At 46.8% G+C, this 24,984-nt stretch overlaps 1 protein-coding gene across 2 annotated transcripts in view; it reads right to left on the bottom strand.

The window, feature by feature from the left end:
• The window catches only part of STEAP2 (STEAP2 metalloreductase), a 224,168-nt gene extending 213,583 nt beyond the window's left edge, over positions 1-10,585 (bottom strand). Inside the window, exon 1 of one of the 2 annotated variants that reach the window (XM_085631358.1) lies at positions 10,550-10,585. In XM_085631358.1, the coding sequence (XP_085487484.1) occupies positions 10,550-10,571 (22 nt within the window). In that variant the 5' untranslated portion in view covers positions 10,572-10,585. Of the gene's footprint in view, positions 1-10,491 lie in introns of both variants that reach the window. The other variant, XM_085631359.1, reaches the window with a different exon arrangement.
• Between the last annotated feature and the right edge of the window lie 14,399 nt (positions 10,586-24,984).

The raw sequence follows: 24,984 nt of genomic DNA on the forward strand, positions 1-24,984 counted from the left end.
TGAAAAAGACAACATACCCGATTTGCCTTTACCTTGGGCAAGCCAAATAACAGGTTTAGTATCTGTTGCTTCCTTCACTTAACGCTGCCTCTCCCCAGAACATCTAGTGTAATCAATGAGACAAAGAAAAAAAGAGCTAGGACTGAGGTGACAGCTGGACAGTTGTGTTCTCATCTGTAGCATCAGTGGTAGGGGTCAGACCAAGTCCAGCCAAAGTGCAGATGAGGATGAGCAGGCATCTCCGGTTGTTGGGGGAGGGCAATAGCACAGGTTCCATGACCCATACCTTTTTGGGGGGGTTGGTCTGTTTCACTATATGGGTCAGGTGTGGGAATGCGGGCGGGGGAGGAGGGTGCGGTGAGGAGAGTTTCTTGGGGTAGTGAGGTGGGTCAGGTGTGGGATAAGGGGTGGGGAATTGGGCACAAAGAGAACTTGGAGATTCAGGAGATTCTATCATAGCGCAGCGAAGACTTCCAGAGAATATGGGGCTAGGGTACCCAACGACGGGGGAAAGCACGATCTGAAGACAGCACTAGGGAACCATAGCTAATTTATGAATTGCGACAATAAAGGTTTGTGGTTTAAATGACCGTGCCAAACGGAAGAAAGGTGACAGAGGACCTAAAAATATTGAGGTCCGATATTGTTTGTTTCCTTCAAACTGTAGTGCTAGAGGCACTCCTACGGTTTGAAACCACGTGATGACCTTTGACTACCATCAGCCGAATGTACGTCCTGCATATGCCTTTCTTCCCTTGAAGATTTCGTCTATGTAATCTTGCAGTCTTAAAGTGGGAGCTGTCACAGAGTAGAACAGCTTGCCAAGAACAGATCATGTGGGATGTGCATTTGATAGCATAAGAGAGAGAGATGTGGGATGTACTTTTTAGCCCTGAAGTACAGTGTTATGAGCAGTGGTGCACAAATGTGTATTGTGTTGTACATTGGGAAGTATTATGAAGTTCTTACTATTGGCTTTGACATGCCCTCATGTCATATTGAATTCGGACTCTGTCTTGCTTGAGCTTTTTACGTGCACAGGCAGGCCCCCAGAGTGCTCAAGTTGTTTGGGTTATTCACGTTCACGGTTGCTTTGTTTTTGGAGAGGAGATTGTTGAATGTACCGCCAGAGGCTTTCGTAAGCTTTGGTAAAATAAAGGCTGGAACATGTGAGAATGCAGAGTGAACGTGGGAACTCTTTTTGCCTTTGGAATGCTTGCACGGAAGGTGGCCTATTCCAGTAAGTTTCCTTGGCGCAGAGGGAAGGTCTCTCGGAACCTTTTAGTGTGTTTTGAGATTATAAAGCTGGGGCTTGTTGACGTAGAGACCGGGATTGTTTGAGCCTGAACGGTGGACGCATCTTCAGTGCAGTAGTTCCCGGCTTTGCGGAGTCTCCTGTCCCCGGCTGTGAATCCCTCAGTCTGGAGTGGGCCAAGATTAAGTTTGCAGCCGGTGATGTATCTTGTTTTTGATTAGTGCCATTGTGATGCGTGGCTGTTTGCGTGCACATTCAGTTTCCAGTGGCTATAACAGTCATTGTGATGTGTGACTGTCAGTGTGCACCTTCAGTTTCCAGTGGCTATAATCATATTGACTTTGTGATGTGCGAGTGAGTATGCACACATTCAAGGTAATCACCTGATGTATTTAGTGTATATATCTTTGCGATTTCTTGCAGGACGTCCAGTATTATTTGCGGTTTGTGTTTATTTTTATCCATACATTTAACAGTTGCATTTGCCAAGTGCATTAATATTGTGCATATATATATATATATATTCACTGAAAAAACCATAGGTTTCACACATGTTATAGTTAGCGGAAATTTTACTGATAAAAAACCAATGAAATTCCCCCGTTATAGTTACTGCAGGCAACTATAACTCACGCGACCGCAATCCTCTGCTGATGCTAATACTGTATTTAGACACTTATTTGCCCATGTCTTCTTCCATACATTTTTAGCTATACATATATTACAAATATTTTTTTTTCATAAAGACACATATGTCATCAGCAGAAGATTGCGGTCGCGTGAGTTATAGTTGCCTGCAGTAACTATAACGGGGGAATTTCATTGGTTTTTTATCAGTAAAATTTCCGCTAACTATAACATGTGTGAAACCTATGGTTTTTTCAGTGAATTTGCAAGGTTTTTTAAATGCTAATTCCTAACTATAACGTGTGTGAAACCTATGGTTTTTTCAGTGAATTTGTACGGTTTTTTAAATGCTAAGTTACTTTACGCCATTCGTGGCGTGCGCGCCCACTTAACGCAGTTCGTTCTGTGCGCGCACGGTGCGCTTCGCGCACCGTGCGTGCACAGTGAGCACGCGGTGCGCTTCGCGCACCGCGCGCCCTCTTTACGCAGTTAGTGCCATGCACGCACGGTGGGCACGCGGTGCGCTACACGCACCGCGTGCCCACGTTACGCTAGATGGGCCATGTACGCACGATGCGCTTCGCGCACCGTGCGCACATGGAGGACATATGATGCACTTCGTTTTGAAAGGTAATATTTAAATTTTTCGTATATTTTATAAGCCATGCACAAATGGTGCCCTTTGGGCACCATTTGCACACGGGGTGGAGAGAGTGTGGATAATTTTTTTTTTTATTTATTTTTTTTTTAATATTTTAGTTTATCTCATAAGTGTAATAAGCCATGCACAATTGGTGCCCTTCGGCCACCAATTGCACACGGGGTGGAGAGAGTGTGGATGATTTTTTTTTTAAAATAATTTTTTACCGTACGCGTACGGTAAGCGTAATCGGCGAAATTACCGAAAAAATAAAAATTCCGTTTTTGGCCTTGGGGGATCTTTGGGGACTCCCTCAACATGCCTATGTGTGTGGGAGCTGTCTAAACAGCCCCTTTACATGTTTTTGGGCTTTAAATTTTAAAAATCACTCTCAGTGCGAGAGAGAAAATGGTGGCCGCCGCTTCCTGGTTTCGGCCGATTCGAATATTTACTAAGATCTAAGACGCAATCAGAATCGCGCTCGCGCACGCCACCGTACGCGTACGGTAAGCGTACCGTAAGCGCACCGTAAGCTGGCTCAGATATATATATTGATTTAAAGGCTATTTTCTCAGAATCTACTGAACAGATTTACACCAAACCTACAAAAGGCACTTCCTTGACCTGAGGACTACCTCTCTGCCAAATTTCTAGTAATTCTGTTCAGCCGTTCGGGCTGTAGCCATGTCTAAAGGTCCTATGGAAAAATGCATGGGAAAAACGCGTTTTGGGACCCCCCTTTTATCTCAGCCCCCGCTTGACGAATCCCCCCGAGACTTTCAGGGTAGGAGCGGAGCGGAGCGCCCCACCTATTTTGAAAAATTCGCGAGGATTCGTCGACCGGCGCCAAAGTTATTCAAAATAGAATGTTGCGGATTTCCTATGGAAACGTGGTCCTAACTATAACTACCTACTGGCGACCGCCAGTAGGTAATATATATATATATATATATATATATATATCTCAGCAAAAGATTCCTTTCATCAAAAAGGAAAATCGACGCCTTGTCTGTTGCGCAAAAGTCTTTTAATCAGTCAGCTCAAAAACCGTTAGACGCGTTTCACCTGCAATGCAAGCTTGCATTGCAGGCGAAACGCGTCTAACGGTTTTTGAGCTGACTGATTAAAAGACTTTTGCGCAACAGACAAGGCGTCGATTTTCCTTTTTGATGAAAGGAATCTTTTGCTGATAATTCCGGGCCGTGCTTTGGAGGCCCGTTCATCGACGCGCCCTCTGTTCAGGAGGTGGTGGGCATACCGAAGCAGCTTGGAGGAGAAATATATATATATATATATATATATATATATATATAAAAAAAGCCTTTCCGTTAGAGAGCATTGGATAAATAACAGCCCAAGTCTTATTCTGAAAAGAGAATATTTGATGTGCTTCATTTTATAAAGTGAAATCCCTTTCTAGGTAGTGTTGTGTAATGTTCATTGCTTTGTTGTGTTTGTGCCACAGTGTGGGAGAGTAGTATTTGGGAGTGTGAAACAAGACAGAAACACATATCGAGGGGGTCAAATAAAAGGGTGCTTGAGCAATTAGGGTATAATCTTCAGGCCTACACCATGCAAGGTACGAGAACAAGAGGGATGGTTATTCTAATCCAAAATAAAGAAATGTTATGCACAAGGCAGCTGACTGATAAATATGGCCTGTATTTTTTTCAATCAACATAAAACCCAAATTGTAATTAATGGGCACCTGAACACAGCTGATCCCTGGGTAGTACAAATGGCTATTTTATTTAGGGATAAAGACATCACCAAATGTAGATCAAATTGTGGAACTGAATCTAGCACCAACTATACAGTAAGGGTCACAGGACTTTGATAGGATGAATAATTTTACACCTTTCAAAAGTTGGCCGATGCAATATCATAAAATGATTATTTTCCCCAAAGTCCTCTATTTGTTTAGATCTATAGCCTTGACATTTGATAAATCTTGGTTTAAGAAGTTGGAGGGAACAGTTAATAGGTTCATATGGGCACACGGAAAGATCAAGCATGTGCTGAAATATAGGTCTCTCCCTAGGGAGAGAGCTGGCTGGGCCGTCCCCAACTTCAACCTATACTATTTGGCGGCAGCTCTTCAATATATGTGTGGGCTAATTGGGGGGAAACCCCTTAGATCCCTGGAATAGGGGGAGGGTAGCTGATATTTATGAACTACTGGTAGGGAAAGAAGCCAAAAACTTACTTCTGAAGCTTTGTGAACCCAGCTGTGACAAGAAGCTAAGGTTTGAGACCTTTTTGACCGCTTTCGATTATGGGGGACATTGAAGAGAAAGATGGGGATAGGAAGAACGAATTATTATACTCCACTCTATTTGAATCCCTCATTTTACAGCAGTTTTTCATGACAGATCCATGAAACGATGGATAGATTTAGGGGGGGAGATGGTCGGGATTTGTTTAGTGTAGTTGGATTTAAGGCATTTATCGAGACACAAGATAGTTATGGGATTTGCCGGAAGGGTTTTTTAAAATATTTACAGATAAGTAGCTTTTTGGTTAAGACAGGTGGTCAAAAAGGAGAGTTAAAATTGTTATTATGGACTTGGCACCGGATAAAGAGGGCTGTACTATCAGCCTGATTTATAATGAGTTGAGCAACCTGCGATCAGATGATCGAGAAGCAGGCAGATAAACGGAACCACAGACTAGGTATAGAGGGGTCGGGGTTTCTGGAATCCCTGAAAATGGGCCACTCAATACTGTGTTCGTCAGGGCTGCAGGTACAGCATTATAAGAATCTTAGATCTATATTATACGCTTGCTAAAATAGCTAAATGGGGTGGCTCAGTGGGTATCATTTGTCCCCGCTGTCAAACCTCTGGGGTAGACGTGGTCCATATATTCTCTACATGTCCACAACTTGAAATCTTGAAGAGAGACATAGAGAAATTTCTGGAGCTTTCCCTGAAGGTGACAGTTGTGTTAACACCCGAGTTAACGGTGCTAGGAGTTAGCAGTTCGGGGGCAGATGGAGCTCAGCAGTATTTTACATTTCTGGCCATGGCGGTGGAAAGAATATGTATTTCTACAGACTGAATGGACCCGGTTGCCCCCTTATATTCTCAATGGCTCGCCTGTCTTCTATCCATTTTTAACCTTTTAAAAGGGATCTAAAAACAAAAAGGCAGGAGGGCTAAAAGATTGGGTAAAAGTATTTCGGCTCCGATTTATCAATGGTAGAGTGAGGAGGGGGGGGGGCATTGATGTAGTATAGACATGTCTTATTGTATTTTTTTCCCCCAATAGTGCTTAGTTGCTTACACTTTTATCTGTGTTTACCCTTCAATCTCCTTGTTTTATGCATTTATTCATGTGCTCTTTGCAAAATTTCTAATAAAAATATTTAAAAAAATACAATTAAAAAAATACATACCCTTCATACCCATTTTGTATTCATTAGATTTTACCACATGAACTGATAGATGGTCGGTACACAATGAAATGTTAGCTTTGGAATTGTGTATTTTAAGACAACCAACATATGCACTATATATTTCTGAAAACGGCAAAATCTGACGGAATTAACACTATATTACTTTTGTAAACTGGCCATTGGGGAAGAAAAACAAGCATTGGCATAGCCAATAGGTCTCGCCTTTGGGACCTTATAAGTGTTTAGCCATGCAACAGTTGCATAACTAAATACTTATAAGGTCCCAAAAGCGAGACCTATTGGCTATGCAAAGCGTCCGTGCGGCCGCGAAAGTGAAAGTGATCACGATCAAACATCAAAGCGGCCGTGCGGCCGCGAAACCGAAAGTAATGGCGGTAAAGCGTGGCGCGCGTGCACATGCACTGTGGCTCTAGGCTGGCCTGGTAGCACTTTTTGGAGCCCTCTCAATAAGTCTCGCCAGACCAGCGCATGCGCTGGGTCAGGCGAGACCTAAAAAATCATCCTGCATGAAAACATTATCAGCAATTTCGCCTACTTTTTTTTTTTTTTTTTTTTTTAACTATTTTGACAATATTGTTGAGTGGTATGCATAAACAACCGCTTTTTGAATCCCAAACTTTATCTACTTTCCTGAAACGTACAGCTTTCTGGATTCATCTCCGGGTTTCATACTTTTCCCTGCAAACTGCTGATAGGTCGACACCACACAAATTCAAGTAGGCAGAGCTCACAAAAAACAGACACCACTTTGAAAGATGTAAAAATTGAGGTAAGAAATGCTTTTTTCTTTTAACACATGTGCCTGTTCCTAAAAGATGGGTCAATGGTTTTATCAAGCAAACATGTTGTTGATGAGAAGAAAAAAAAAAAAAAAGGGGAGAAGGAGAAGAAACCACACGTTTCCTCACTTACACAAATAAATAAAATGTTGCTACATTTTGGTTATTTTACTGGTTCCCTCGTGGAATCCACAAACCCGGAGAACCCCGACACATGGCGAAAAGGGATGCAAATTTTGCTTGGCTAACATGACTGGGCAAAAAAGTTATTGAAGAACTCACCCATGCAGTGGCGTCACTAGGGTGGTGCGGACAGCACCGGGTGACACCATCACATGGGGTGACACCATGGGACACAAGGAAAATGTGGAGGTAGGGAGTCACAAAAAAAGATCTGTCATATGTAAGGTGTAAATACACAAATCTAAATCGGCATGGTGGGCAGCCCTAATCATTACTACAGCTCGATTCTCACATCCTGTGCTCGCGCCCTGTTGATTTGGCGGTCTGACACTGCTCTGACTCCGACGTACACGCCTTACGCTTGTTGCAGCTGCAGGCCGATTGCAGACGCCAAAGTCGGACTCAGCAAGTGACGCCGACAACGATTATCATGCGCGCCTAGCGAACCTTCTGCGTCAATCGGTATCTGGTGTGAGTTTAACCATGAGCTGGTGAGTTAGTCGGTCCAGATAGTTGTGTCGCACTTATTACGCGAGTTTGTTAGCCTGTCAACCATGCTGCGCGGCGGTCGGAGAAGTCAGCCTCTGGTAGTCAGGCTCACGCGGCTTCGGCAGTAGTGTGCCAGGCAGTGCGTGCGCACGGTACAGTAAGGGGTAGTAGCAGGCGGCAGATTGGCCGCTATGACTAGCGGTTGGTCTTGGCCGCTGGTGTTCAGTATCTGTATTAGGAGTAGGACGTATGATTTAGCAAATCCACACAACACATAAAAAACGGAAATGGCACTGGTAAAGCCTCAGCTAGATTAGTATGCATCCTTTCCAGACTACATGAATATAATTTCACTATTCAACATATTTCTGGTGGTCTCAATGTCAGAGCGGATTGTCTTTCTAGACTTCCCTTGAAAGATGATCTTCCTGACCCAAAATTTGATGAAGTAGAATGCGTAGTGCCATCTATCAATGACTCTTTGGCCACTTTTCCCGTCCTGTCACAATCTGATTGGGTTCAAGCATATGATAATGATCAAATTTTGCAAGCAGTCAGGAATATGATTATTTCTGGCTGGCCCAGAGAACGTTCCCTTCCTGCTTCATTAAAATCATATGCTCAAGTTTCAGATGACCTTTCTATTGTTAATGAAATTTTGATGCGTGGTGTCCAATGTATTCCTCCTTCTTCTATTCGCATTAAATTAATTGAATCTGCTCATGATGGACATCTAGGAGTCGGAGCAACGTGTAGAAAACTTAAGGAACATTTTTGGTGGCCTGCTTTGGACAGAGATGTCACTCAGTGGATTGATGCGTGTGACACTTGTTTACTTTCTGATAAACATTGGAAGATCAACAAACTTCCTCTTCACCCTGTACCCGTACCTGAGGAGGCATGGCTTAAGATTGCTATGGACTTTGCTGGTCCATTCAATCTTCTCCCTAGCAGTGAAAGCTACATCGTTTCGCTCATTGACTATCACTCAAAATGGGTTGATTTTGATTTTTGTGATTCTCCTAATTCCTTTGCTGTTATAAAATTCTTGAACAGAGTTTTTCAATCAGAAGGTTCTCCCAAAGAGGTTGTTACAGATAATGGTTCGCACTTTTGTTCAATAACCATACAAGATTTCTTCAAAGCTCATGATGTCAAACATCTAAAAGTGGCTCTTTACTCCCCATCATCGAATGGACTCATTGAAAGGATGAACAGTTTTTTAAAAGAGGGTATTCAATCGGCTTTAGCTTGTAACCTTCCTGTTGAATTATTTTTAAGAAAGAAAATTTGGTCCTACTTGGTCACTCCTCACTCCACAACAGGTATTTCTCCTTTCAGACTGCTTAAAAAGAGAAATCCAAATGGAAACATTTGTCCTAACTGGATAACTGGTCTTATCAAGAAGGATGATACTTCATGTTTGGCTTGTCAGGACAAAGTTTTGCTGAAGAAAAATGTATTCATCAAACAGAACGATCAAAAGAAATATTTTAATTCAAAATGTTCTTTAATCACAAAGGATTTTCAGATTGGAGATTGGGTTTTAATCAAGAACCCAAAAAAGGTTATGAAAGGAGAATCTAAATTTTCTTCACCTGTTCAAATTGTCAAAACTTCAAAAGGTTCACTTTTTTTGGGAAGGAAAGGGTGGTGGAGTAAAAGAGCTGTCGTTAAAATTTCACAAGCACAGGCCAATAGAATTATTACTTGCAAGAGCTCTGCTACAGATGACTATGACTGTTCACATTTTCCTTTAGGAGCCTCATCTGACAATGTTGTCTCTCAGGATCTATCCTCTTCAATGGTCACATCTACTTCTTCACAAGTGTCACCTGTGTCTCAACCTAGTGTTACTTCTTCAAGTACGACTTCTAACTCATGCAAATCTTACCACAATTGTTCCATTCCTTCTAGATTCAAAGATTACTATATGTCGTAAATATCTTTTTATTTTTAGACTTTATTTTTAATTTTTATGGGAAAGGAGATGATGTAAAGGTATTGTTTCATTTGTTTATTCATGTCATGTTTACTTTAGTATTTCCTTCATGTTTATTATAGTGACATGTTATGTATTCCACACTCGTGCAGACGCTGCTCGTGAGTGTATCTTCAAACATGTTTATGTTTGAGGGTGCATCTCTCGTGCTGCGTCTGCTCGGTAAAGGCTCGACAGTTAGTTAGGACATACAACAGTTATACCTTGTAGAGAGCAGCAGTACTCCAGTGTTTTGCTGGGATTATAATAAACTTCCACTGGATTGAAGTCTACTCACCGCTTCCTTCTTTCTGCTTGATATGGATACGATCTATCTTTACACATTTCCATAGCCGCCAAGGTTTCAGATTACTTGTGTATGACAGTTCTGTGTTTTTGGTGTGCTCATGTCTGACATTTCTTTGCCTTTGAGTGACACTGTAAGTAGCCAGTGGCGTCACTAGGGGGGTGCGGACCGCACGTCACCATGAGTTACCGCACTTGGTGACACCAACCCTAGTGACGCCGCTGCACCCATGGAGGGGTGGCGGGGGGCCTTAGAAAGACACTGCAGTTAGGGGTTAAAGAAACAGCCTCCAAAAGTTTCTTTCAATTCTCTGTAATTTTAAAAGAATTCCCAATCGAACCAATTCAGAAGTTTCCTTTCCATTTCCAGTGGCTTTTCTCTGGTTAATCGCGTTAATTATTTAGCTAAACCGGGTCCATCTATTTCAAGTAGATAGGCGCACTGCAAAAAAAACGTCTTGTCTAACGCTCCGTACAATTTATAAACGCTATGAATACCTGTGACGTTTCATTAAGTAAGATGACGGTCACACTGGCGCGCCTTCAGTTAAGGCGAAGGAAGAGTTCATCAAAACAGGACACGAATTAGCGACCTGCATGTCACATGGGGATGTGATCAGCAAGCATCTAATGACACGAAACATTATTAGAAGCAGGAGATAGCATTATTTATATAATATACATATATTCAACATCTCGTCTAGCACACAATCCCAAGAGGAGTAACAGACATTTCACTATACGAGGTTATGTGGTTGACATTAAGTCACCAAAGGTGCTAATCACTGCAAAGCAAGTAAGGTGACCCCCTACCTGTCAGCTGCTTTTACGGACCGTCAGTAAAATACACTTTCATGTCATTCGTCCATACCTGATTTTTTAACGAACGTCATTTTCCTTCTTTCAACACTTCCGGGTCGTACAAGAACCAATCATAACCTACCACTGAACATGCACTGGGAGTGGCTCGGGAATGGGCGGTACTGCGTGTATGTAAGGTGCCTTAGAATTGGAGCTTTGAGGAACAGCCCAGCAAATTCTAGCGCTGCAAATGGAATTTTAAAGTCCTGATTGGTTGTGAAGTCCGCACGTGTGTTTGTTTGTTTGTTTGATCCGTTCACTTGGTTGCCGCTGCCTGCTTTTCATGATAGCATTAGAGTAGGGTGGCCAATTTTAAAACAGAGTGCATTCTAGTAGATGCGTTTACGATTTTTAGGTAGAATTAAATGGTGTAGCTCATCGAGGGTTTGCCTGCTCACGGTGATGCGGACAACTCTCAGTATTGTTTTGGCTGTTTCAAGGAAGAATTATTGTTTTGTAGTTCGTTGAGGGATTCCCAGCACAACTGTCACAGTGACGCGCTCCCCTTTCAGATTTCTAGGCTCTTGTTACAACAGTGACTACCTTTATTATTTTGAGTAATTTTTCTAACTGCTGTAGTGCTGGTTTTGTGCTAATTTATTCATTGTACTTGTATTATAAATTGCATTTAGTGCTTTGTCTGGGATTGCCCCCCCCCCCCTCTTTTCCTACTGTCCCTGGGGAACCACCCATGAATTGGCATAGTACCCCCAGGGGCACCCCGCTTTCCCCCCTCCCCCAAATTAGGTTACCCAATGAAAACACAAGAAACAGTTGTAAGTGGGTAACAAATGCTGCAGGTTTATTACATAATTCCAGTATATGTAATGGGTGGGTTATCTTACGGGCGATCCAAGGGCAGGCGACCATCTACTTCACCTGCCCGCCTGATGAGCCGGGCAGCGCGGGAACGACCCGCAAGGGCTGCCCCCCACTGATTCTTTTACGATCACGTGCCGTTGAAATTCTACTCACACCCCCCCTCTCGGGGCGGAGCGTCGCATAGCAAGCCCCCGGTTGTTCAGGCCCACAACCGCCCGCAGGACTAGCGGGGCGCCGACCGGCTTCCGGGACCTCTCTGGAGGCTCCTCGTTTTGGCTCAGGCACCACGTGGTGCCGCGCAGAGGTACCCTTTGTACCGGCCTGCTTCCAGATCGCCCTGTAACTCCGCCTGCAACGAAAAGGAAAACATTACAACGCTCAGGAAAAAACCCCCCCAACCACGCCTACGCCGGGTAAGCGGTAGGGAGGGAAAGGCGAGGTGGGCGACAAAAGAGGTCGCCAGTGAGGGTGGGGGAAGGCTAAATAGCCTCCCCCTCACACCTGGGCCCGGAAGTGACGCGCATTGCGCGTCACTTCCGGCCCTGACACGGAAGGGGGGCACCAGTCTGTGTCCCTGCCCCCCCCCCCAAAGGGAGGGAGTGGGGAGGGGTGACCGGGGCCCCGGGGCCACTAAGGCGCCGACCGCCGAGTGGCCCCCTGCGGGGGCCGCGGTCAGCGGCATAGTACCCCCAGGGGCACCCCGCTTTCCCCCCTCCCCCAAATTAGGTTACCCAATGAAAACACAAGAAACAGTTGTAAGTGGGTAACAAATGCTGCAGATTTATTACATAATTCCAGTATATGTAATGGGTGGGTTATCTTACGGGCGATCCAAGGGCAGGCGACCATCTACTTCACCTGCCCGCCTGATGAGCCGGGCAGCGCGGGAACGACCCGCAAGTGCTGCCCCCCAGTGATTCTTTTACGATCACGTGCCGTTGAAATTCTACTCACACCCCCCCTCTCGGGGCGGAGCGTCGCATAGCAAGCCCCCGGTTGTTCAGGCCCACAACCGCCCGCAGGACTAGCGGGGCGCCGACCGGCTTCCGGGACCTCTCTGGAGGCTCCTCGTTTTGGCTCAGGCACCACGTGGTGCCGCGCAGAGGTACCCTTTGTACCGGCCTGCTTCCAGATCGCCCTGTAACTCCGCCACAGCCCTGGAGGCGGCTAACCGTCGCAGCCAGGGCCCCCCACCAACCTAGCTCTTACCTGCACCTCTCCTATCTAAGGCTTCCGGCTTCCTGCAACTAGCTGGAAGGGAACCATCCCTGCAGACAGAAGAGTTTGACATTCTGCCACCTCATGACAGTTTGACAGTGCTTGCGGGACTCAAACCCTGTGAGATCCCTTATAACCACAGGCCCAAGACTTACCAGTGAGCTATAGCTCCTGGAGTTGAAGATGGCCCCATCTATGTCCCCAATCCCTAGACGCTATCCTAATCGGATAGGGTCTGTTGAAATAAAGGGGCCTGTGAAGATGTGCAATAACTATTCGCCCCCCAGCGGGAAGGTTACACCTATTCACAATCCTGGGCCTGCCCGCTTTGACTATTATGACGAGAAGGGTTTTACTTAACATTTGCCTGGGCCTATCTCCAATTGATGGTGATTACACCCAGCTGAAGGCCAGAGGCCCGCCTAAGGAGCCTATTCACTTGTTTTGCTACCCGGCTCCCAACTGGGAGGGCCACAGAGTTAGGGCAACGCGTGTGCTCCCAGGGCACGGTGCTGCTGGAAAGCAGATATCTGATACTCACACGCTGGTACCTTATCTGTTGCTAAATGCCCTACTGCAGGAAGTTTCCCAAGAACCGTAGACTTCGCGGTCCCACCTAACTTGATCCCATCACCTGGGGGGAACCCAGTGGTGGCAGGACCTGCATGGTAACTCCATCCCGGCGTAGCTATCGCTTATTTGTGCCGCCGAAGCAGGCAATGCCCCCTTAGTCTCAAGTTCTACCCCTAGAGGATAACCTTGGGAGCAGACAAGTCTGTGGGAACCAACCGGAAACTTTGGTGCAAATACCGGCCCTATTCTGAACGTAGCGAATGCTGCACGGTCAATAATGCCCTGATGCCCTGGGGCTCTACGTGGTCTTTACCAAACTTTGAACGACCGCACACTTGCTATATAACAACCATACCACCCACCAGCCGGGTGGAAGGTCTTCATTGAAGCAACCCGAAATCTGTCTTTGGTTGCAGGGGAATGCCCCCCAAAGTACATCTGGACTATTCCTATATGGTTCCTTCAGCTACTCCTCCTGCAGGCCTAACTCTTGGTTATGGTGCCCAGCTCAGTGTTCTGCAGGCCAATCGGCTTAACCATGAACTATCGGTCGATTTGAGACAGAGGTAAACCACGGGTTGCAATCTGCTCGCGAGCGGCGCACCCGCAACCACTTGGACAATCATGCCGGTAACCTTGTGCCGTGATTTAGGCCCTAGTGATGCGCTATGTGGTGACCACTTATTCTTTTGCCGCTATGTCAGTGCGTCCCCGAATTCAATGCGATTGGGGCACTGAGCTGCACCCATATCTAACCCATCTAGTGGCTCAATCCAGACTTCCTTTAGCATTAGATAATAACTACCATTCTATCTCGATTGCGTTGCCCTGCCCGACTAGGCACCCACCCGGGTGTCTAGGTTACAGTTAGATATGTGTGAGTTCCCCATATCAGTGACCGTTGAAGGCGGCCCACATAAGCATGTTGGCGGGGCCAAGTTGCGGGCTTAAGCATACCTCTTTTAGACTGTTGGCAGCGACCCATGTTTAACTGTTACTAACATGGCAATGACAGTTCTACGTTAGGACTATCCCCACACTGGTCCGCCCTGCCCAAGGACTGATGCACCTGGGAGGGCGAGGCCGTAAGCAATGGGGGTGGGTATCGAGACAACAACAATGACAAGCGACCCAAGCCCCCTTTCAGCAAAAGGTTGGAGACGAGCGACACGTGGTCACGTGTGGTCAGGATCGGACTGCGCGACCCTTACTGTAATTAGCACTTATATGTCGCGCGAACTCGACCCGAAGGTAATGGCGCGCCGTTCATGAGCACCGTATATACATACATCATCAGGCACGTGGATAATAATTATCTGGCCAGAGTCACCGCGTGACCCGCCCGAAGGTGTTGGGAGTGCAGTACATGAGCCCCGTATTTACATACCTTATTCGGGCACGGTCGATTAGTGATTAGCTCAAACCGTACTGCGCACCAAATTATTAGAGCGCCGGACACAAGCACCGACCAAATAACCCGTTCAGGTGCAGGAGGAGTCGTAATGCCCGGGATCGCCTAATGCGCGCGAATGTGGGCACGAGCAACTTCTTGTGAGTAATACATGTACCTGTATCATGTGTCTGCATCATAGGAAGCCAGCCACCACATGTTGCCTATTTATCTAGCGCGCGCTCGACCGGAAGGTATTGGTGCAAATTTTGTGAACAATGCCTGCACTTGTATCAAGTATCTGCCTTATAGGAAGCCAGCACATACATGTTGCATATTTGTGTCGCGCAAACTCGACGCCAAAGGTATTGAAGCGCTGTATATGAGCACCGTACTTACACAAGCCGGCACGGGGAGGATAGGGGATTCGTACCATATAACACGATCGCCGTGCCCGGCCACACGAGCACCGCACCAGATTAACCCTTGAGGAGCGGGGGGGATTAGTAATACCCGTAATCGCGTGATGTGGACAGTGCATGTCTTGGTATCATGTGTCCGCCTTATAGGAAGCCTGCAATTACATGATGAATAGTTATATCGTGCGAACTTGACCGGAAGGCATTGGAGCACTTTAACATGAGCACCGTATTTATATTACCTCTTCAGGCAGGGGGTGTTTACGACATTCATACCATATTACCCGCTCCCCGACCGAACCGCGCGAGTACCGCACCAGATTCTCCATTGAGGTGCGGGGGGGTTTATTAATGCCCGTAATCGCGTATGTGAAAATTGCATGCACTTGTATTATTTATCTGCCTTATAGGAAGCCAGCAATACATGTTGCATAATTATATAGCGCAAGCTGAAGGTGTTGGAGCGCCTTACCTGAGCACCTTATTTACATTACACATTCAAGCACGGGAGCTTACAAGATTCGTATCATACTAAACGATCCCCGTGCCAGGTCCATTGCGCCTGCCGCACGCAGCCCACTGCATGCCCCCCCACCCTCAATGGCAGCGTAGCCGACGGGAGGGGGGGCGATAACCTTAACCAGGGAGCGCCACATGTGTTGCACCTCCCGCGATCAGCGGGGACCCAGGCAGCTCCCAGCCGTGCAGTGCTGGTGTTTTGGGGCCGTGAACCCACGCTAGTCTCCTACCGGCTCCCACGGCACAGGGTATGCGGCTTCTTAGCCGGCCGCACCCCCCTTAATATACTTTGCTCGCGAGGCCGACCGCCATTGCGAAGTATGCCCCACGGACGAAAGGCCGACGGACACGCGATCACTAAAATGTGTGCTCTGCCGGACGGTAATTGATCTTTACACCGCACTATAGCTCCCGCGTGCGACGCGTGAGCAGGGGGTGACTTAAACCGAGCCCATGAGGCCCCCAAAACCTAAGATGCGCGGGGGGTGAGGGGTACGCCACGAAAGGTACGCCAACGGAAACAGAATCAATGTAACTTGAACCTGCGACCTTGCGAGCAAGCGTCCCAGGGCCCAGGACCCACGCACGCTCATGCCCGCTCCCACCGTGCGCCGGGTGCGTGGCTTATTGGCCAGCCGCTCCCATATCAACTAACGTGCGCGAGGTCCACCGCCATCATGAGCACCGTAATTACATTACACCTTCAAGCAGGGGGTGCTTAAGAGAATCGTACCAAATTACACGCTTCCCGTACCGCATCACGCGAGCACCGCCCCAGATTATCCATGGAGGTGCGGGGGGTTTAGTAATGGCCGTAATCGCGTAATGTGAACAATGCATGAACTTTGCTCGAACTCAAACTGCGGCGCTGTGATATGAACTAGAGCCTGCCATCTGCCAAGTGATTAGCCCAAGATCACAGGAGGTGGGCACATCCTCGTCGCGGCGATTACGTGATTTGATCACGGAATACACAACTAAACCAGGCTATCTTTTATAGCCAGAACTTTGTGTACCTGTCCCACTCGCTTGAGTCAACCATGCTAACCACACTCCCAAGCCAGTGAACTTTCCCTTGGACGCGAACTGCACCTCTTTGAAAGGTTGTGAAAATTGTTGCCTATTTATATAGCGCAAACTCGACCCGAAGGTATTGGAGCGCTTTAGTGGGGCGCTTCCCCCAGCACAGCGTATGGAGCTGAAAGGCCACCACGTCAAACCTGCCGGCCCCAAAAGTCGCGAGGCCAAACAAACATGGAAGCGCGAATGCCTGCATCCGGGTATGTATATGGTTTGCCCCTTGAATGGTAGGCCAGCTAGAGGTGCAGGGGGGTGTCGTAATGTCCAGAATCGTCTGATGCGCGCGAATCTGGGCACGTGCAAAAGGCACTGTCGCGCAGCGCACGAGCACCGTATCCACGAGACGCCGCACGAACCCCCGAAGGCACCGGAGCGCCGCGAGAGAGCATCGCAACCACATACATGGCCGGGCCCAGGGAGACTAGGCGAATCGTCCGGGGCCACCGCGCAGACTCGAGACCCAGCGCCCCGCCTCGCGCCACGGACTTACTCCGGCCTGTTTTGCGTAGTCATCAACCCATATAAGAATTTTACCCATTTATTCTGAGGAGATTGTGGACATGTGCAAGGGCAAAAGCGCCACGAGATGGCGCTGCACATCTCCGCCATCGCGGACACTGCCTGCAGAAGCATGATGCAAGGTGAGCGCCCGCCCCGTCCCTTGTGATACCGTTAGCGATTATTTGTAAATCCGATGCCTCATAGATGCGGTTGCACTGAGCCAGTTTGAAAATCATGATTTCACTATTCAGTGCGTCCACCAGCCCAGCCTAGCCTTCATTTCTGATGCGCAACACGCGCGGAGAATGATGAAACGAGCACCAACGAGATGCGGAACAGTTAGAACTCGTGAGCCGTGGTGTAAACTACTATGTTTATCATTGTAAAATAATGTCGGCAGGGGGGAGATCAAGCGTTTTGTTCAGAATCACAGTCAACCACCCGAGAATAATTGACATACAGCGAGGCCTCGTAATTGCCGAGGGAACAAAATAAAATGTAGAGGCAATACTAAATATAAATCGTTTCACTGGAAATCCAGTTAGAGGCCATCTCTTCAAAGTGCACCTCAGCTCGAAGAGTTGTTAGCATGCCTCTGCCGAAGGAGTTACTGTAAAAGCTGGCATGCTTCTGTGCTCACCAGAAACAGGTTTCACGTATTCGAGGGTAACAAAGCAGGAGTTGTTTGCGGAGCTTCGTTTATTGTAATGGACGGGACCTCTCAGGGAACTGACAGAGCAGCACTTCAGTTAGCACTGTGTAAAAGGGCATTCCCCACGCGACGCAGCGCGTCTAAGAGCAGCCAGTTACAATCGGAGCGCTGGCCGACCAACAAAATAGAGGTTTCTCACTTAGAGCACCTTTTCTATGTTAATTTGCACAGTGGGATTCTTGGTAATTATTTTCTTTCCCGGTCGCGTGCCCTCGTTCTCTCTCACACTTTCCTGTTTGTCAAGCTCCTCGCCGTGCTCGGTGGGCTTGACGAAGGCTCCGGAGGCCGCGTGACGCATGGCCCCCATGGCACGTCTTCCCCGCTGCTGCAGAATGGCGCAGGCTTCCAGGCCAAAATTATATCTTTATCGAACGCATTCCACAGATAGAGGCAGCAAGTGCAGAGAGAGTGTGCGCTTGGTAGGGCAGCCCAGCGACTGTCACCGGGCCTTGCATAACCCCTCACAGAGGGAGGGAGGTGGTGTGGAACGTCAGGCTGTGTGCCCTCCACTCACCAGAGAACCCGGTTACTTAAGCCTTTGGTTTAAACCTACATCGCGCAGGCATGCCGGGGCGACCACGAGGGTGGCACGCCCGAGACGGCCGCGCTCGCGGAGCAGCATCCCCCGTCCTCAGCCAGCCTGAGGGCCCCCCCCCTTACTCACCGCTCATAGGGACCTTCCCCCAGATCTACCCGCACCCCGGCAATGGGAATTGACACCTCTACTTGTGCGGGGGGGAGTTAATGAACAGAGACTCGATACACTGGGCTGCTGGGTGTACTCATTAACCGGGATCGCCAGCGAGAGAAAGATAAGCGCGACCCCCAAAGCATGGACGCCAAAAGCGGGGGGGGGAGCGAAGTCAGTGCCCTACACGCTGAAACTTCCGACGGCGCACCCGACAATAATGCTCTCACTCCCCCACGGGCGCCCGCAGGCGCTTAAACATACTGCTCATCGCCGCACAAATCCACGCCGCACTACATACAAATTCGGCTCCCGCTTTGATCTTGTGCCCCCTCCGCCCGTGGTCATCCAAGCCACAGGGCCCCGTCGACCTGGTACTGCCCAGGGACGGGGCTGGGGCGGAGCGGAAGCAACAAGACTCACTGGTAAAGGGGGGCAGCGACGATGACCGATGCGGCGTGGAACCTGGGAATCAGCGACGAGCAGCCAGCGACCGTCCGAAAGGCGAGGTGGGCGACAAATGAGGTCGCCAGTGAGGGTGGGGGAAGGCTAAATAGCCTCCCCCTCACACCTGGGCCCGGAGACTTCCGGCCCTGACACGGAAGGGGGGCACCAGTCTGTGTCCCTGCCCCCCCCCCCGAAGGGAGGGAGTGGGGAGGGGTGACCGGGGCCCCGGGGCCACTAAGGCGCCGACCGCCGAGTGGCCCCCTGCGGGGGCCGCGGTCAGCGGCAAATATGGGAACCTGTTTTTCGGCGTATGTGGAGGTATTTGAGGGGAAGAATGTGTCCCAGGAAGAAAATTTGCTCTATTAAACATTGTCTAGGTGGGATGGGTTTAAATTTAATAATTTGCCAGCTCTAGTTAATTCTGGTAATATCAATGCTTATGAATATGCATCTAAACAGCTGTGTTTAAGGTATAGTAAGAAAACTAATATTGTGATGGAGAGGTTTATTTTTTATTCTAGGAAATAACGCACTGATGAATCCATTGAGGATTATGTTTCTGTACTTAGATCTCTTGCTGTTACGAGCGATTTTGAGCATATTTCTTATGAATAAGTTCTAAGGGATCCAATTATGATGAGAACTAAAAAATAAGAAAATTCAGGAGAGATTATGGACTACTTCAGACATGTCTCTGAATGCTGATATTAATATTGCGAAACAAATTGAGTATTCTGAGAAATTTGTACAAGAAATAAGGGGTAATGAAAAGAGTGACATGCATATTGTTTCAAAAGATGGTGATAAAGTAAAGAATTGTTATCCACTGAAGAACGAGATCACACAAAAAAATGAAGGAAAGTACAGGGAATTGAGACAGGATGGTAGAAGAACTATTACCTTATGCTATAGATGTGGCTGCTGTGGGCACTTAGGTAATGCAAAAGTGTGCCCGTCAGTCGATAACATTTGTTCAAGGTGTAGCAAGAAAGGGCATTTTAGCAGGGTATGTAGATCACCTCCTAGGAGAGTGAATATGTTGCTAGGTTACGAAGATGGTGACAATTTATGTGATGATTATGTACAGGATATTAATACTATTTTGAACATTTGTGGGAGTGAAAGTCATACAAAATTTCCTTCAGGTGAATTCACAATTGATGGGGGTTGAACTGCGTATGTTGGTGGACTCTTGTGATTGGTACATCATTATTTCACATGATATTAAGAAACAGTGGCCAAATAAAAAGACTACTAACTCCAGATGTAGCACCTAGTGGGTATATCAGCTATAACATTAATTTGGTAGGGTATTTTGGGCTAATTTGGAATTTTCAGGATGTCGCACTTTTGGAAAAATGTATGTGTCCAGAAATGGGCAATCTCTTTTAGGTTGGCCACATCAAGAAGAAAAGGGGATCAAATTAGATCCCAATGCTGAGCCTCCTGTATATGTAATTGGATCTTCTAAAACCAATGGTGATGATTTTTCTAATTTTTTTCACAATTTAAAATCACAAATCCCTAATGTCTTTAGTGACAAGGTGGGAGAATTTCAATGGTTTAAACATCGCATTAAATTGTGCAAAGATGCCATTCCTGTTTCGCCACAGGGTGAGAAATGTACCATTATCATACAGAAACAAACTTAAGGACATGTTACGTGATCTTTGTGAGAAAAACATAATTGAACCTGTTGAATCATCACCATGGGTATCTCCGGTTGTGATTTGAGTCAAACCTTCTGGAGAACTTAGATTATATGTTGACTTACGCAGTCTTAACAGTGCCATTTGGGTGGACGCACATCCTCTTCCCAATTTGCATGAAATGTTAACCACCTTAGCAGGGGCACAAGTTTTTTCTTTTATTGACCTCCCTAGTGCTTACCTCCAAGTTGTCCTAGATGAGGACTCTAAACATTTTACATCTTTTATAACACCTGAAGGATTATTTAGATTTTGATGCAAGCCATTTGGCCTTGCTAGTGCGGCTTCTGTTTTCCAGACTGAAGCTGTGACTGTAGTGTTTAAGGTCTTGAAAGAGTTTGTGGTGAATGCACCATGTTTGAAACCATTTGTTGTTGTAAACCAATGCGTGGTAATGGTGGATGCGATATGGATATAGTGGTTTGGGAAGTGTGCTAATGCAAAGAGACAATGGTAACAAATGGATTGTTTCCTATCCATCCAGAGCATTGCGGGATGCAGAGAAGAATTATTCTGTGATAGAGAGAGAGTTGTTAGCCTGTGTCTGGGCTGCAGAACACATTATGTCCTTTTTATGGGATACTAAGTTAATCATTAAGACAAACCATAAACCTCTTGTGATTATGATGGCACCGGAGGGACGATGTACAATGTCTGCAATATTCGCAAGCTTGGACTCTAGATTACGAAATGTTCAGTACCAGTTGAATTTGTGCACAGGAAAATTAATGTACATGCGGATTGCATGTCTAAATTTCCTGTACCGTCTGCTGATCACAAGGAGGCAGACAAGGAAGATTGTGAAGTGGCTTTTAGCCTGCGGGATGTTATTTTGATCAGCAGTGTGCAACCTATTGTACAATAAGCAAGATGGATAGAGGAAATGAAGAAGGATACTGAACTTAATAAGGTGTTACAATGTGTATTGCATGGTTGGCCTGTGGAGTGGAAGATGATTGTTGATGCCATGGGGTATTCCATGGTACGTGTTGGACATGGCCCTTTTTGCTGGGTCATCCCTGAACTTTTTGCCTTCCTCCTGTATTTTGTCTGACCTGTTTTTGTTGGTTTTGACTCTCTGCACTTTACCACTGCTGATCAGTGCTAAAGTGCATATGCTCTCCCTATGGTAAATTGATGTATGGATTAGTGATTCCATGATTGGCTGATCTGGTTTAATTGTCAGACCCTAGTACAGAGCACTGAGTGTGCCCAGGGCTTGTAAACCAAATGCTGGTGGTGGGCGTACAGCACTGGTTGTGCCACCCACAGAAGCAGCCTGTAAAAGTGTGTATCAGGTCTGCCATTGCAGAGCCTATGGGCAGTCTGGTACTGCCATGTTGATTGGGCAAGTGCACCCACTTGCCAGTCCCTAAACCTTCCCTTTTCTGCATATTGGTCACCCCTATGGTAGGCCCAAGGACAGGGTGTATTGTAAGTATAAGGTAGGACAAGCCCTGATGTGTGTGGCATGTCCTAATAGTGAATTACAGCCATTTTCGTTTTTCACTATTACAAGGCTACCTGTTCCCCATAGGCCAGAATGGGCAGTTTTGATTATTACATCCTATAATCCTAACTGACTCAGGGAACAAGGTAGAAATTCGAGTTTAGTATGCCTGAACTCAGAATGATAAAATACATCTATTAGTGAAGTTGGTTTTAACATTCTGGGTTTGAAAATACCCCTTTTAGAAAGTAGGTATTTTCTTGCCTAACTATCCAAGCCTGCCTCTGCTAGGTTGTGTATTCCTTGTCTGGAGTTTGAGTGACAGTGGCTGGGGGATTCCAGGAGACAGGCTGAGTCAGCACAGGGGTGAATAGAGAGATCTGTGTGTAGATGGGTGGGAGGAGTTGCACCTGGGACCTGAATAGGGCTGAATCTTCCCTCCACAATGCTGGCTCCACCTCCTGTGGTGCGTCTGATGTCCCTGCCCTGCACTGTGGAAGGAAAGAAGGAGTCATGTAAACAGAGTGCTCCAGGACTGACCAGAACTGGTTTGGACTAGGCAAAAGCCTCTCTGCCTACAGAGAACAAAGAGAAACTGTGTATAAAAAGGGGGACCCAGACCCCAGAACTTTAGATCACTTTTGGGAAACAAGAAGAAACCTTTGCTGAGGAGAGGAACCAGAGAAACTGAGGAGAGACTATCCCTAACTGAGTGCTTTTGGGGGGATTGGCCTGAAGTGGTTGCCTGACTGCTAAAGAAAGGAGAAAGGAACTTTGTGTGTACTTTATTCAACTTGTGAAGGATCTCCAAGGGCTTGAGAAAGAGCTTACCTCCTGCTGAAGTCTCAGGGGCAACATACTTCACCCACCAGCTTCCCAAGAGTTCTTTGGAAGTTCCTGCAGTTGTGTTGGGCTTTCTGAGGGACTGCGTGTCGCAAGGAGCTGGAAGCGCGACACACGAAGAAGAAGAGTGTCGCCGAACTGCCGCTGTCGCTTCACAACGCAAAAGCGCCTTGCATCATCGGAGAAAAGGATCGACGTCGCATCAGATGCCTCCGCATCATCGGAGAAGCGTGTTGCAGCCGCTGTCGTCGCATCGCTGGGAAAGCATGTCGCCGCTGCAGTTGTCGCATCGTTGCCGAAGCACCTCGCATCGCCGGAGAAGAGGATCGACGTCGCATCAGACGCCGCCGCATCACCGGGAAGCTTGTCGCTGGGCCTGTCGCGGCTCAGAATCGCTGAGTCTCCGCACAGCCGTCGGGCGTGCACGCATCGTGTCGCATCAAGGGGAAGACGCCATTTTCGTTTCATTGCACCCGATCTTCATCGCATCACGGCGTTGCGGGCCGCATCGCCACGGAAGCGCAGTAAGAAAGCGACACATCATCTCCCCTCGCAGAGAAGAACCAACGCATCCCCTAAGCATCAGTAGGGACCCGATGCATAACCGTTCTTGCATGTAAGGAACCGACGCATCACCTTCCCTGCAACACTTTCGTTGTATAGCGTTACGCATCCAAAGGTACATTGAACTCTAAGTGTCGCATTTGACATCTTATGAGAACTAAGCTAATTCTACCATTTTTAAATTACAGTATTGTGGATTTTTGTCGTTTATGGTTTTGTGTCAAGTCTATATAAAAATACTTATTTTTATACTACAACTTGTGTGGTGTCCATCTGTAGTGTTGTCACTGGTTTACTGTATGTGTTCACAAATGCTTTACACACTGCCTCTGAGATAAGCCTGTCTGCTCGTGCCAAGCTACCAAGGGGATGAGCAGGGGTTATTTTAGGAGTGTACCCCCTTACCCCGACTAGAAGCAAGGGTCCCTATTTGGTCAAAGGTACCTTCCTCTGCCAACTAGAGAACCCCCGTGGAAAATAGCATTGTGGTCAGAGGGGACAAGTTTGTTCCTCCTTATAATTTAGAAAAACAAATTGTAGATATGGCTCAAATATGGGAATTCCAAGCATTAGAAGACAAGTCAAAGAATGTTCTTGGTGGCAAGGGATTGATGTTTTTGTTGAACGGAAGTTAAGGTTGTGTAATCAGTGTGCCTTCAGTGACAAATCTGCTAAAGCTATGTGTACTGATCCACAACCTGTTGAATTTCCTCAAGCTCTTTGGTGGAAACTGGGTCTGGATATTATTCGCCCATTTGCTGTTTTACCGAGGCAGGAGGCTTTTGGTATTGTGCTAATTGATTACTACTCCAAGTTGCCGGAGGTTAAGATGGTAAAAGATGTCACGTCTGAGAAGGTGATTGAATTTTTGGATTAAGTTTTCTGTAAGGAGGGTATTCCCCAAGAAGTTGTCTCTGACAATGGACCTTAGTTTGTCAGTAAATGCATGGAGAACTATTTTGAGAAATGTGGTGTGACACATAAGAGAATTGCACTGTTCTATCCAGAAGCAAATGGTCAGGTCTAGAGGTTTAACCGTGTTATTAAGGAAGCTATCCAGTTGTATGTAAAAGGGGGTTTGAATTGTAGAAATATTTTACAATCTATGTTGTTAGCATATAGGACTTCCTCCAACTCAGTAACATCAGTAAGCCCTTTCGAATTATGAAGTGGATGCAAACCTGGTACTAGGTTAGTACCCTGGTGATTGAAGATGAAAAGCCGTCTTCCTCAGCTAGAACACTGCTTAGTGTTCTAGCCTTCTAGCGTCAGAACCCTTGCTGTGACCTCACTTACCTTCCAGATCCTAATCATCTTGGCGTCGCGTTTCGGCGGTTTTGACGATCGTCGGACTTCTCATCAGATCCCACAGCTTCCGCCAAGTCCTGCAAACCTGATCAGGTTTGGTTACCTGCAAAAAAGAAAACACAACAAAAGAACATTAAAGGAGTCCACGTCTTCAAGATATAAGGCGGTAATTTAGCTCGCTGCGCTGATAACATATAACTAA

The sequence above is a fragment of the Triturus cristatus genome, chromosome 10, assembly GCF_964204655.1.
Source record: "Triturus cristatus chromosome 10, aTriCri1.1, whole genome shotgun sequence".
Taxonomy (NCBI): domain Eukaryota; kingdom Metazoa; phylum Chordata; class Amphibia; order Caudata; family Salamandridae; genus Triturus; species Triturus cristatus.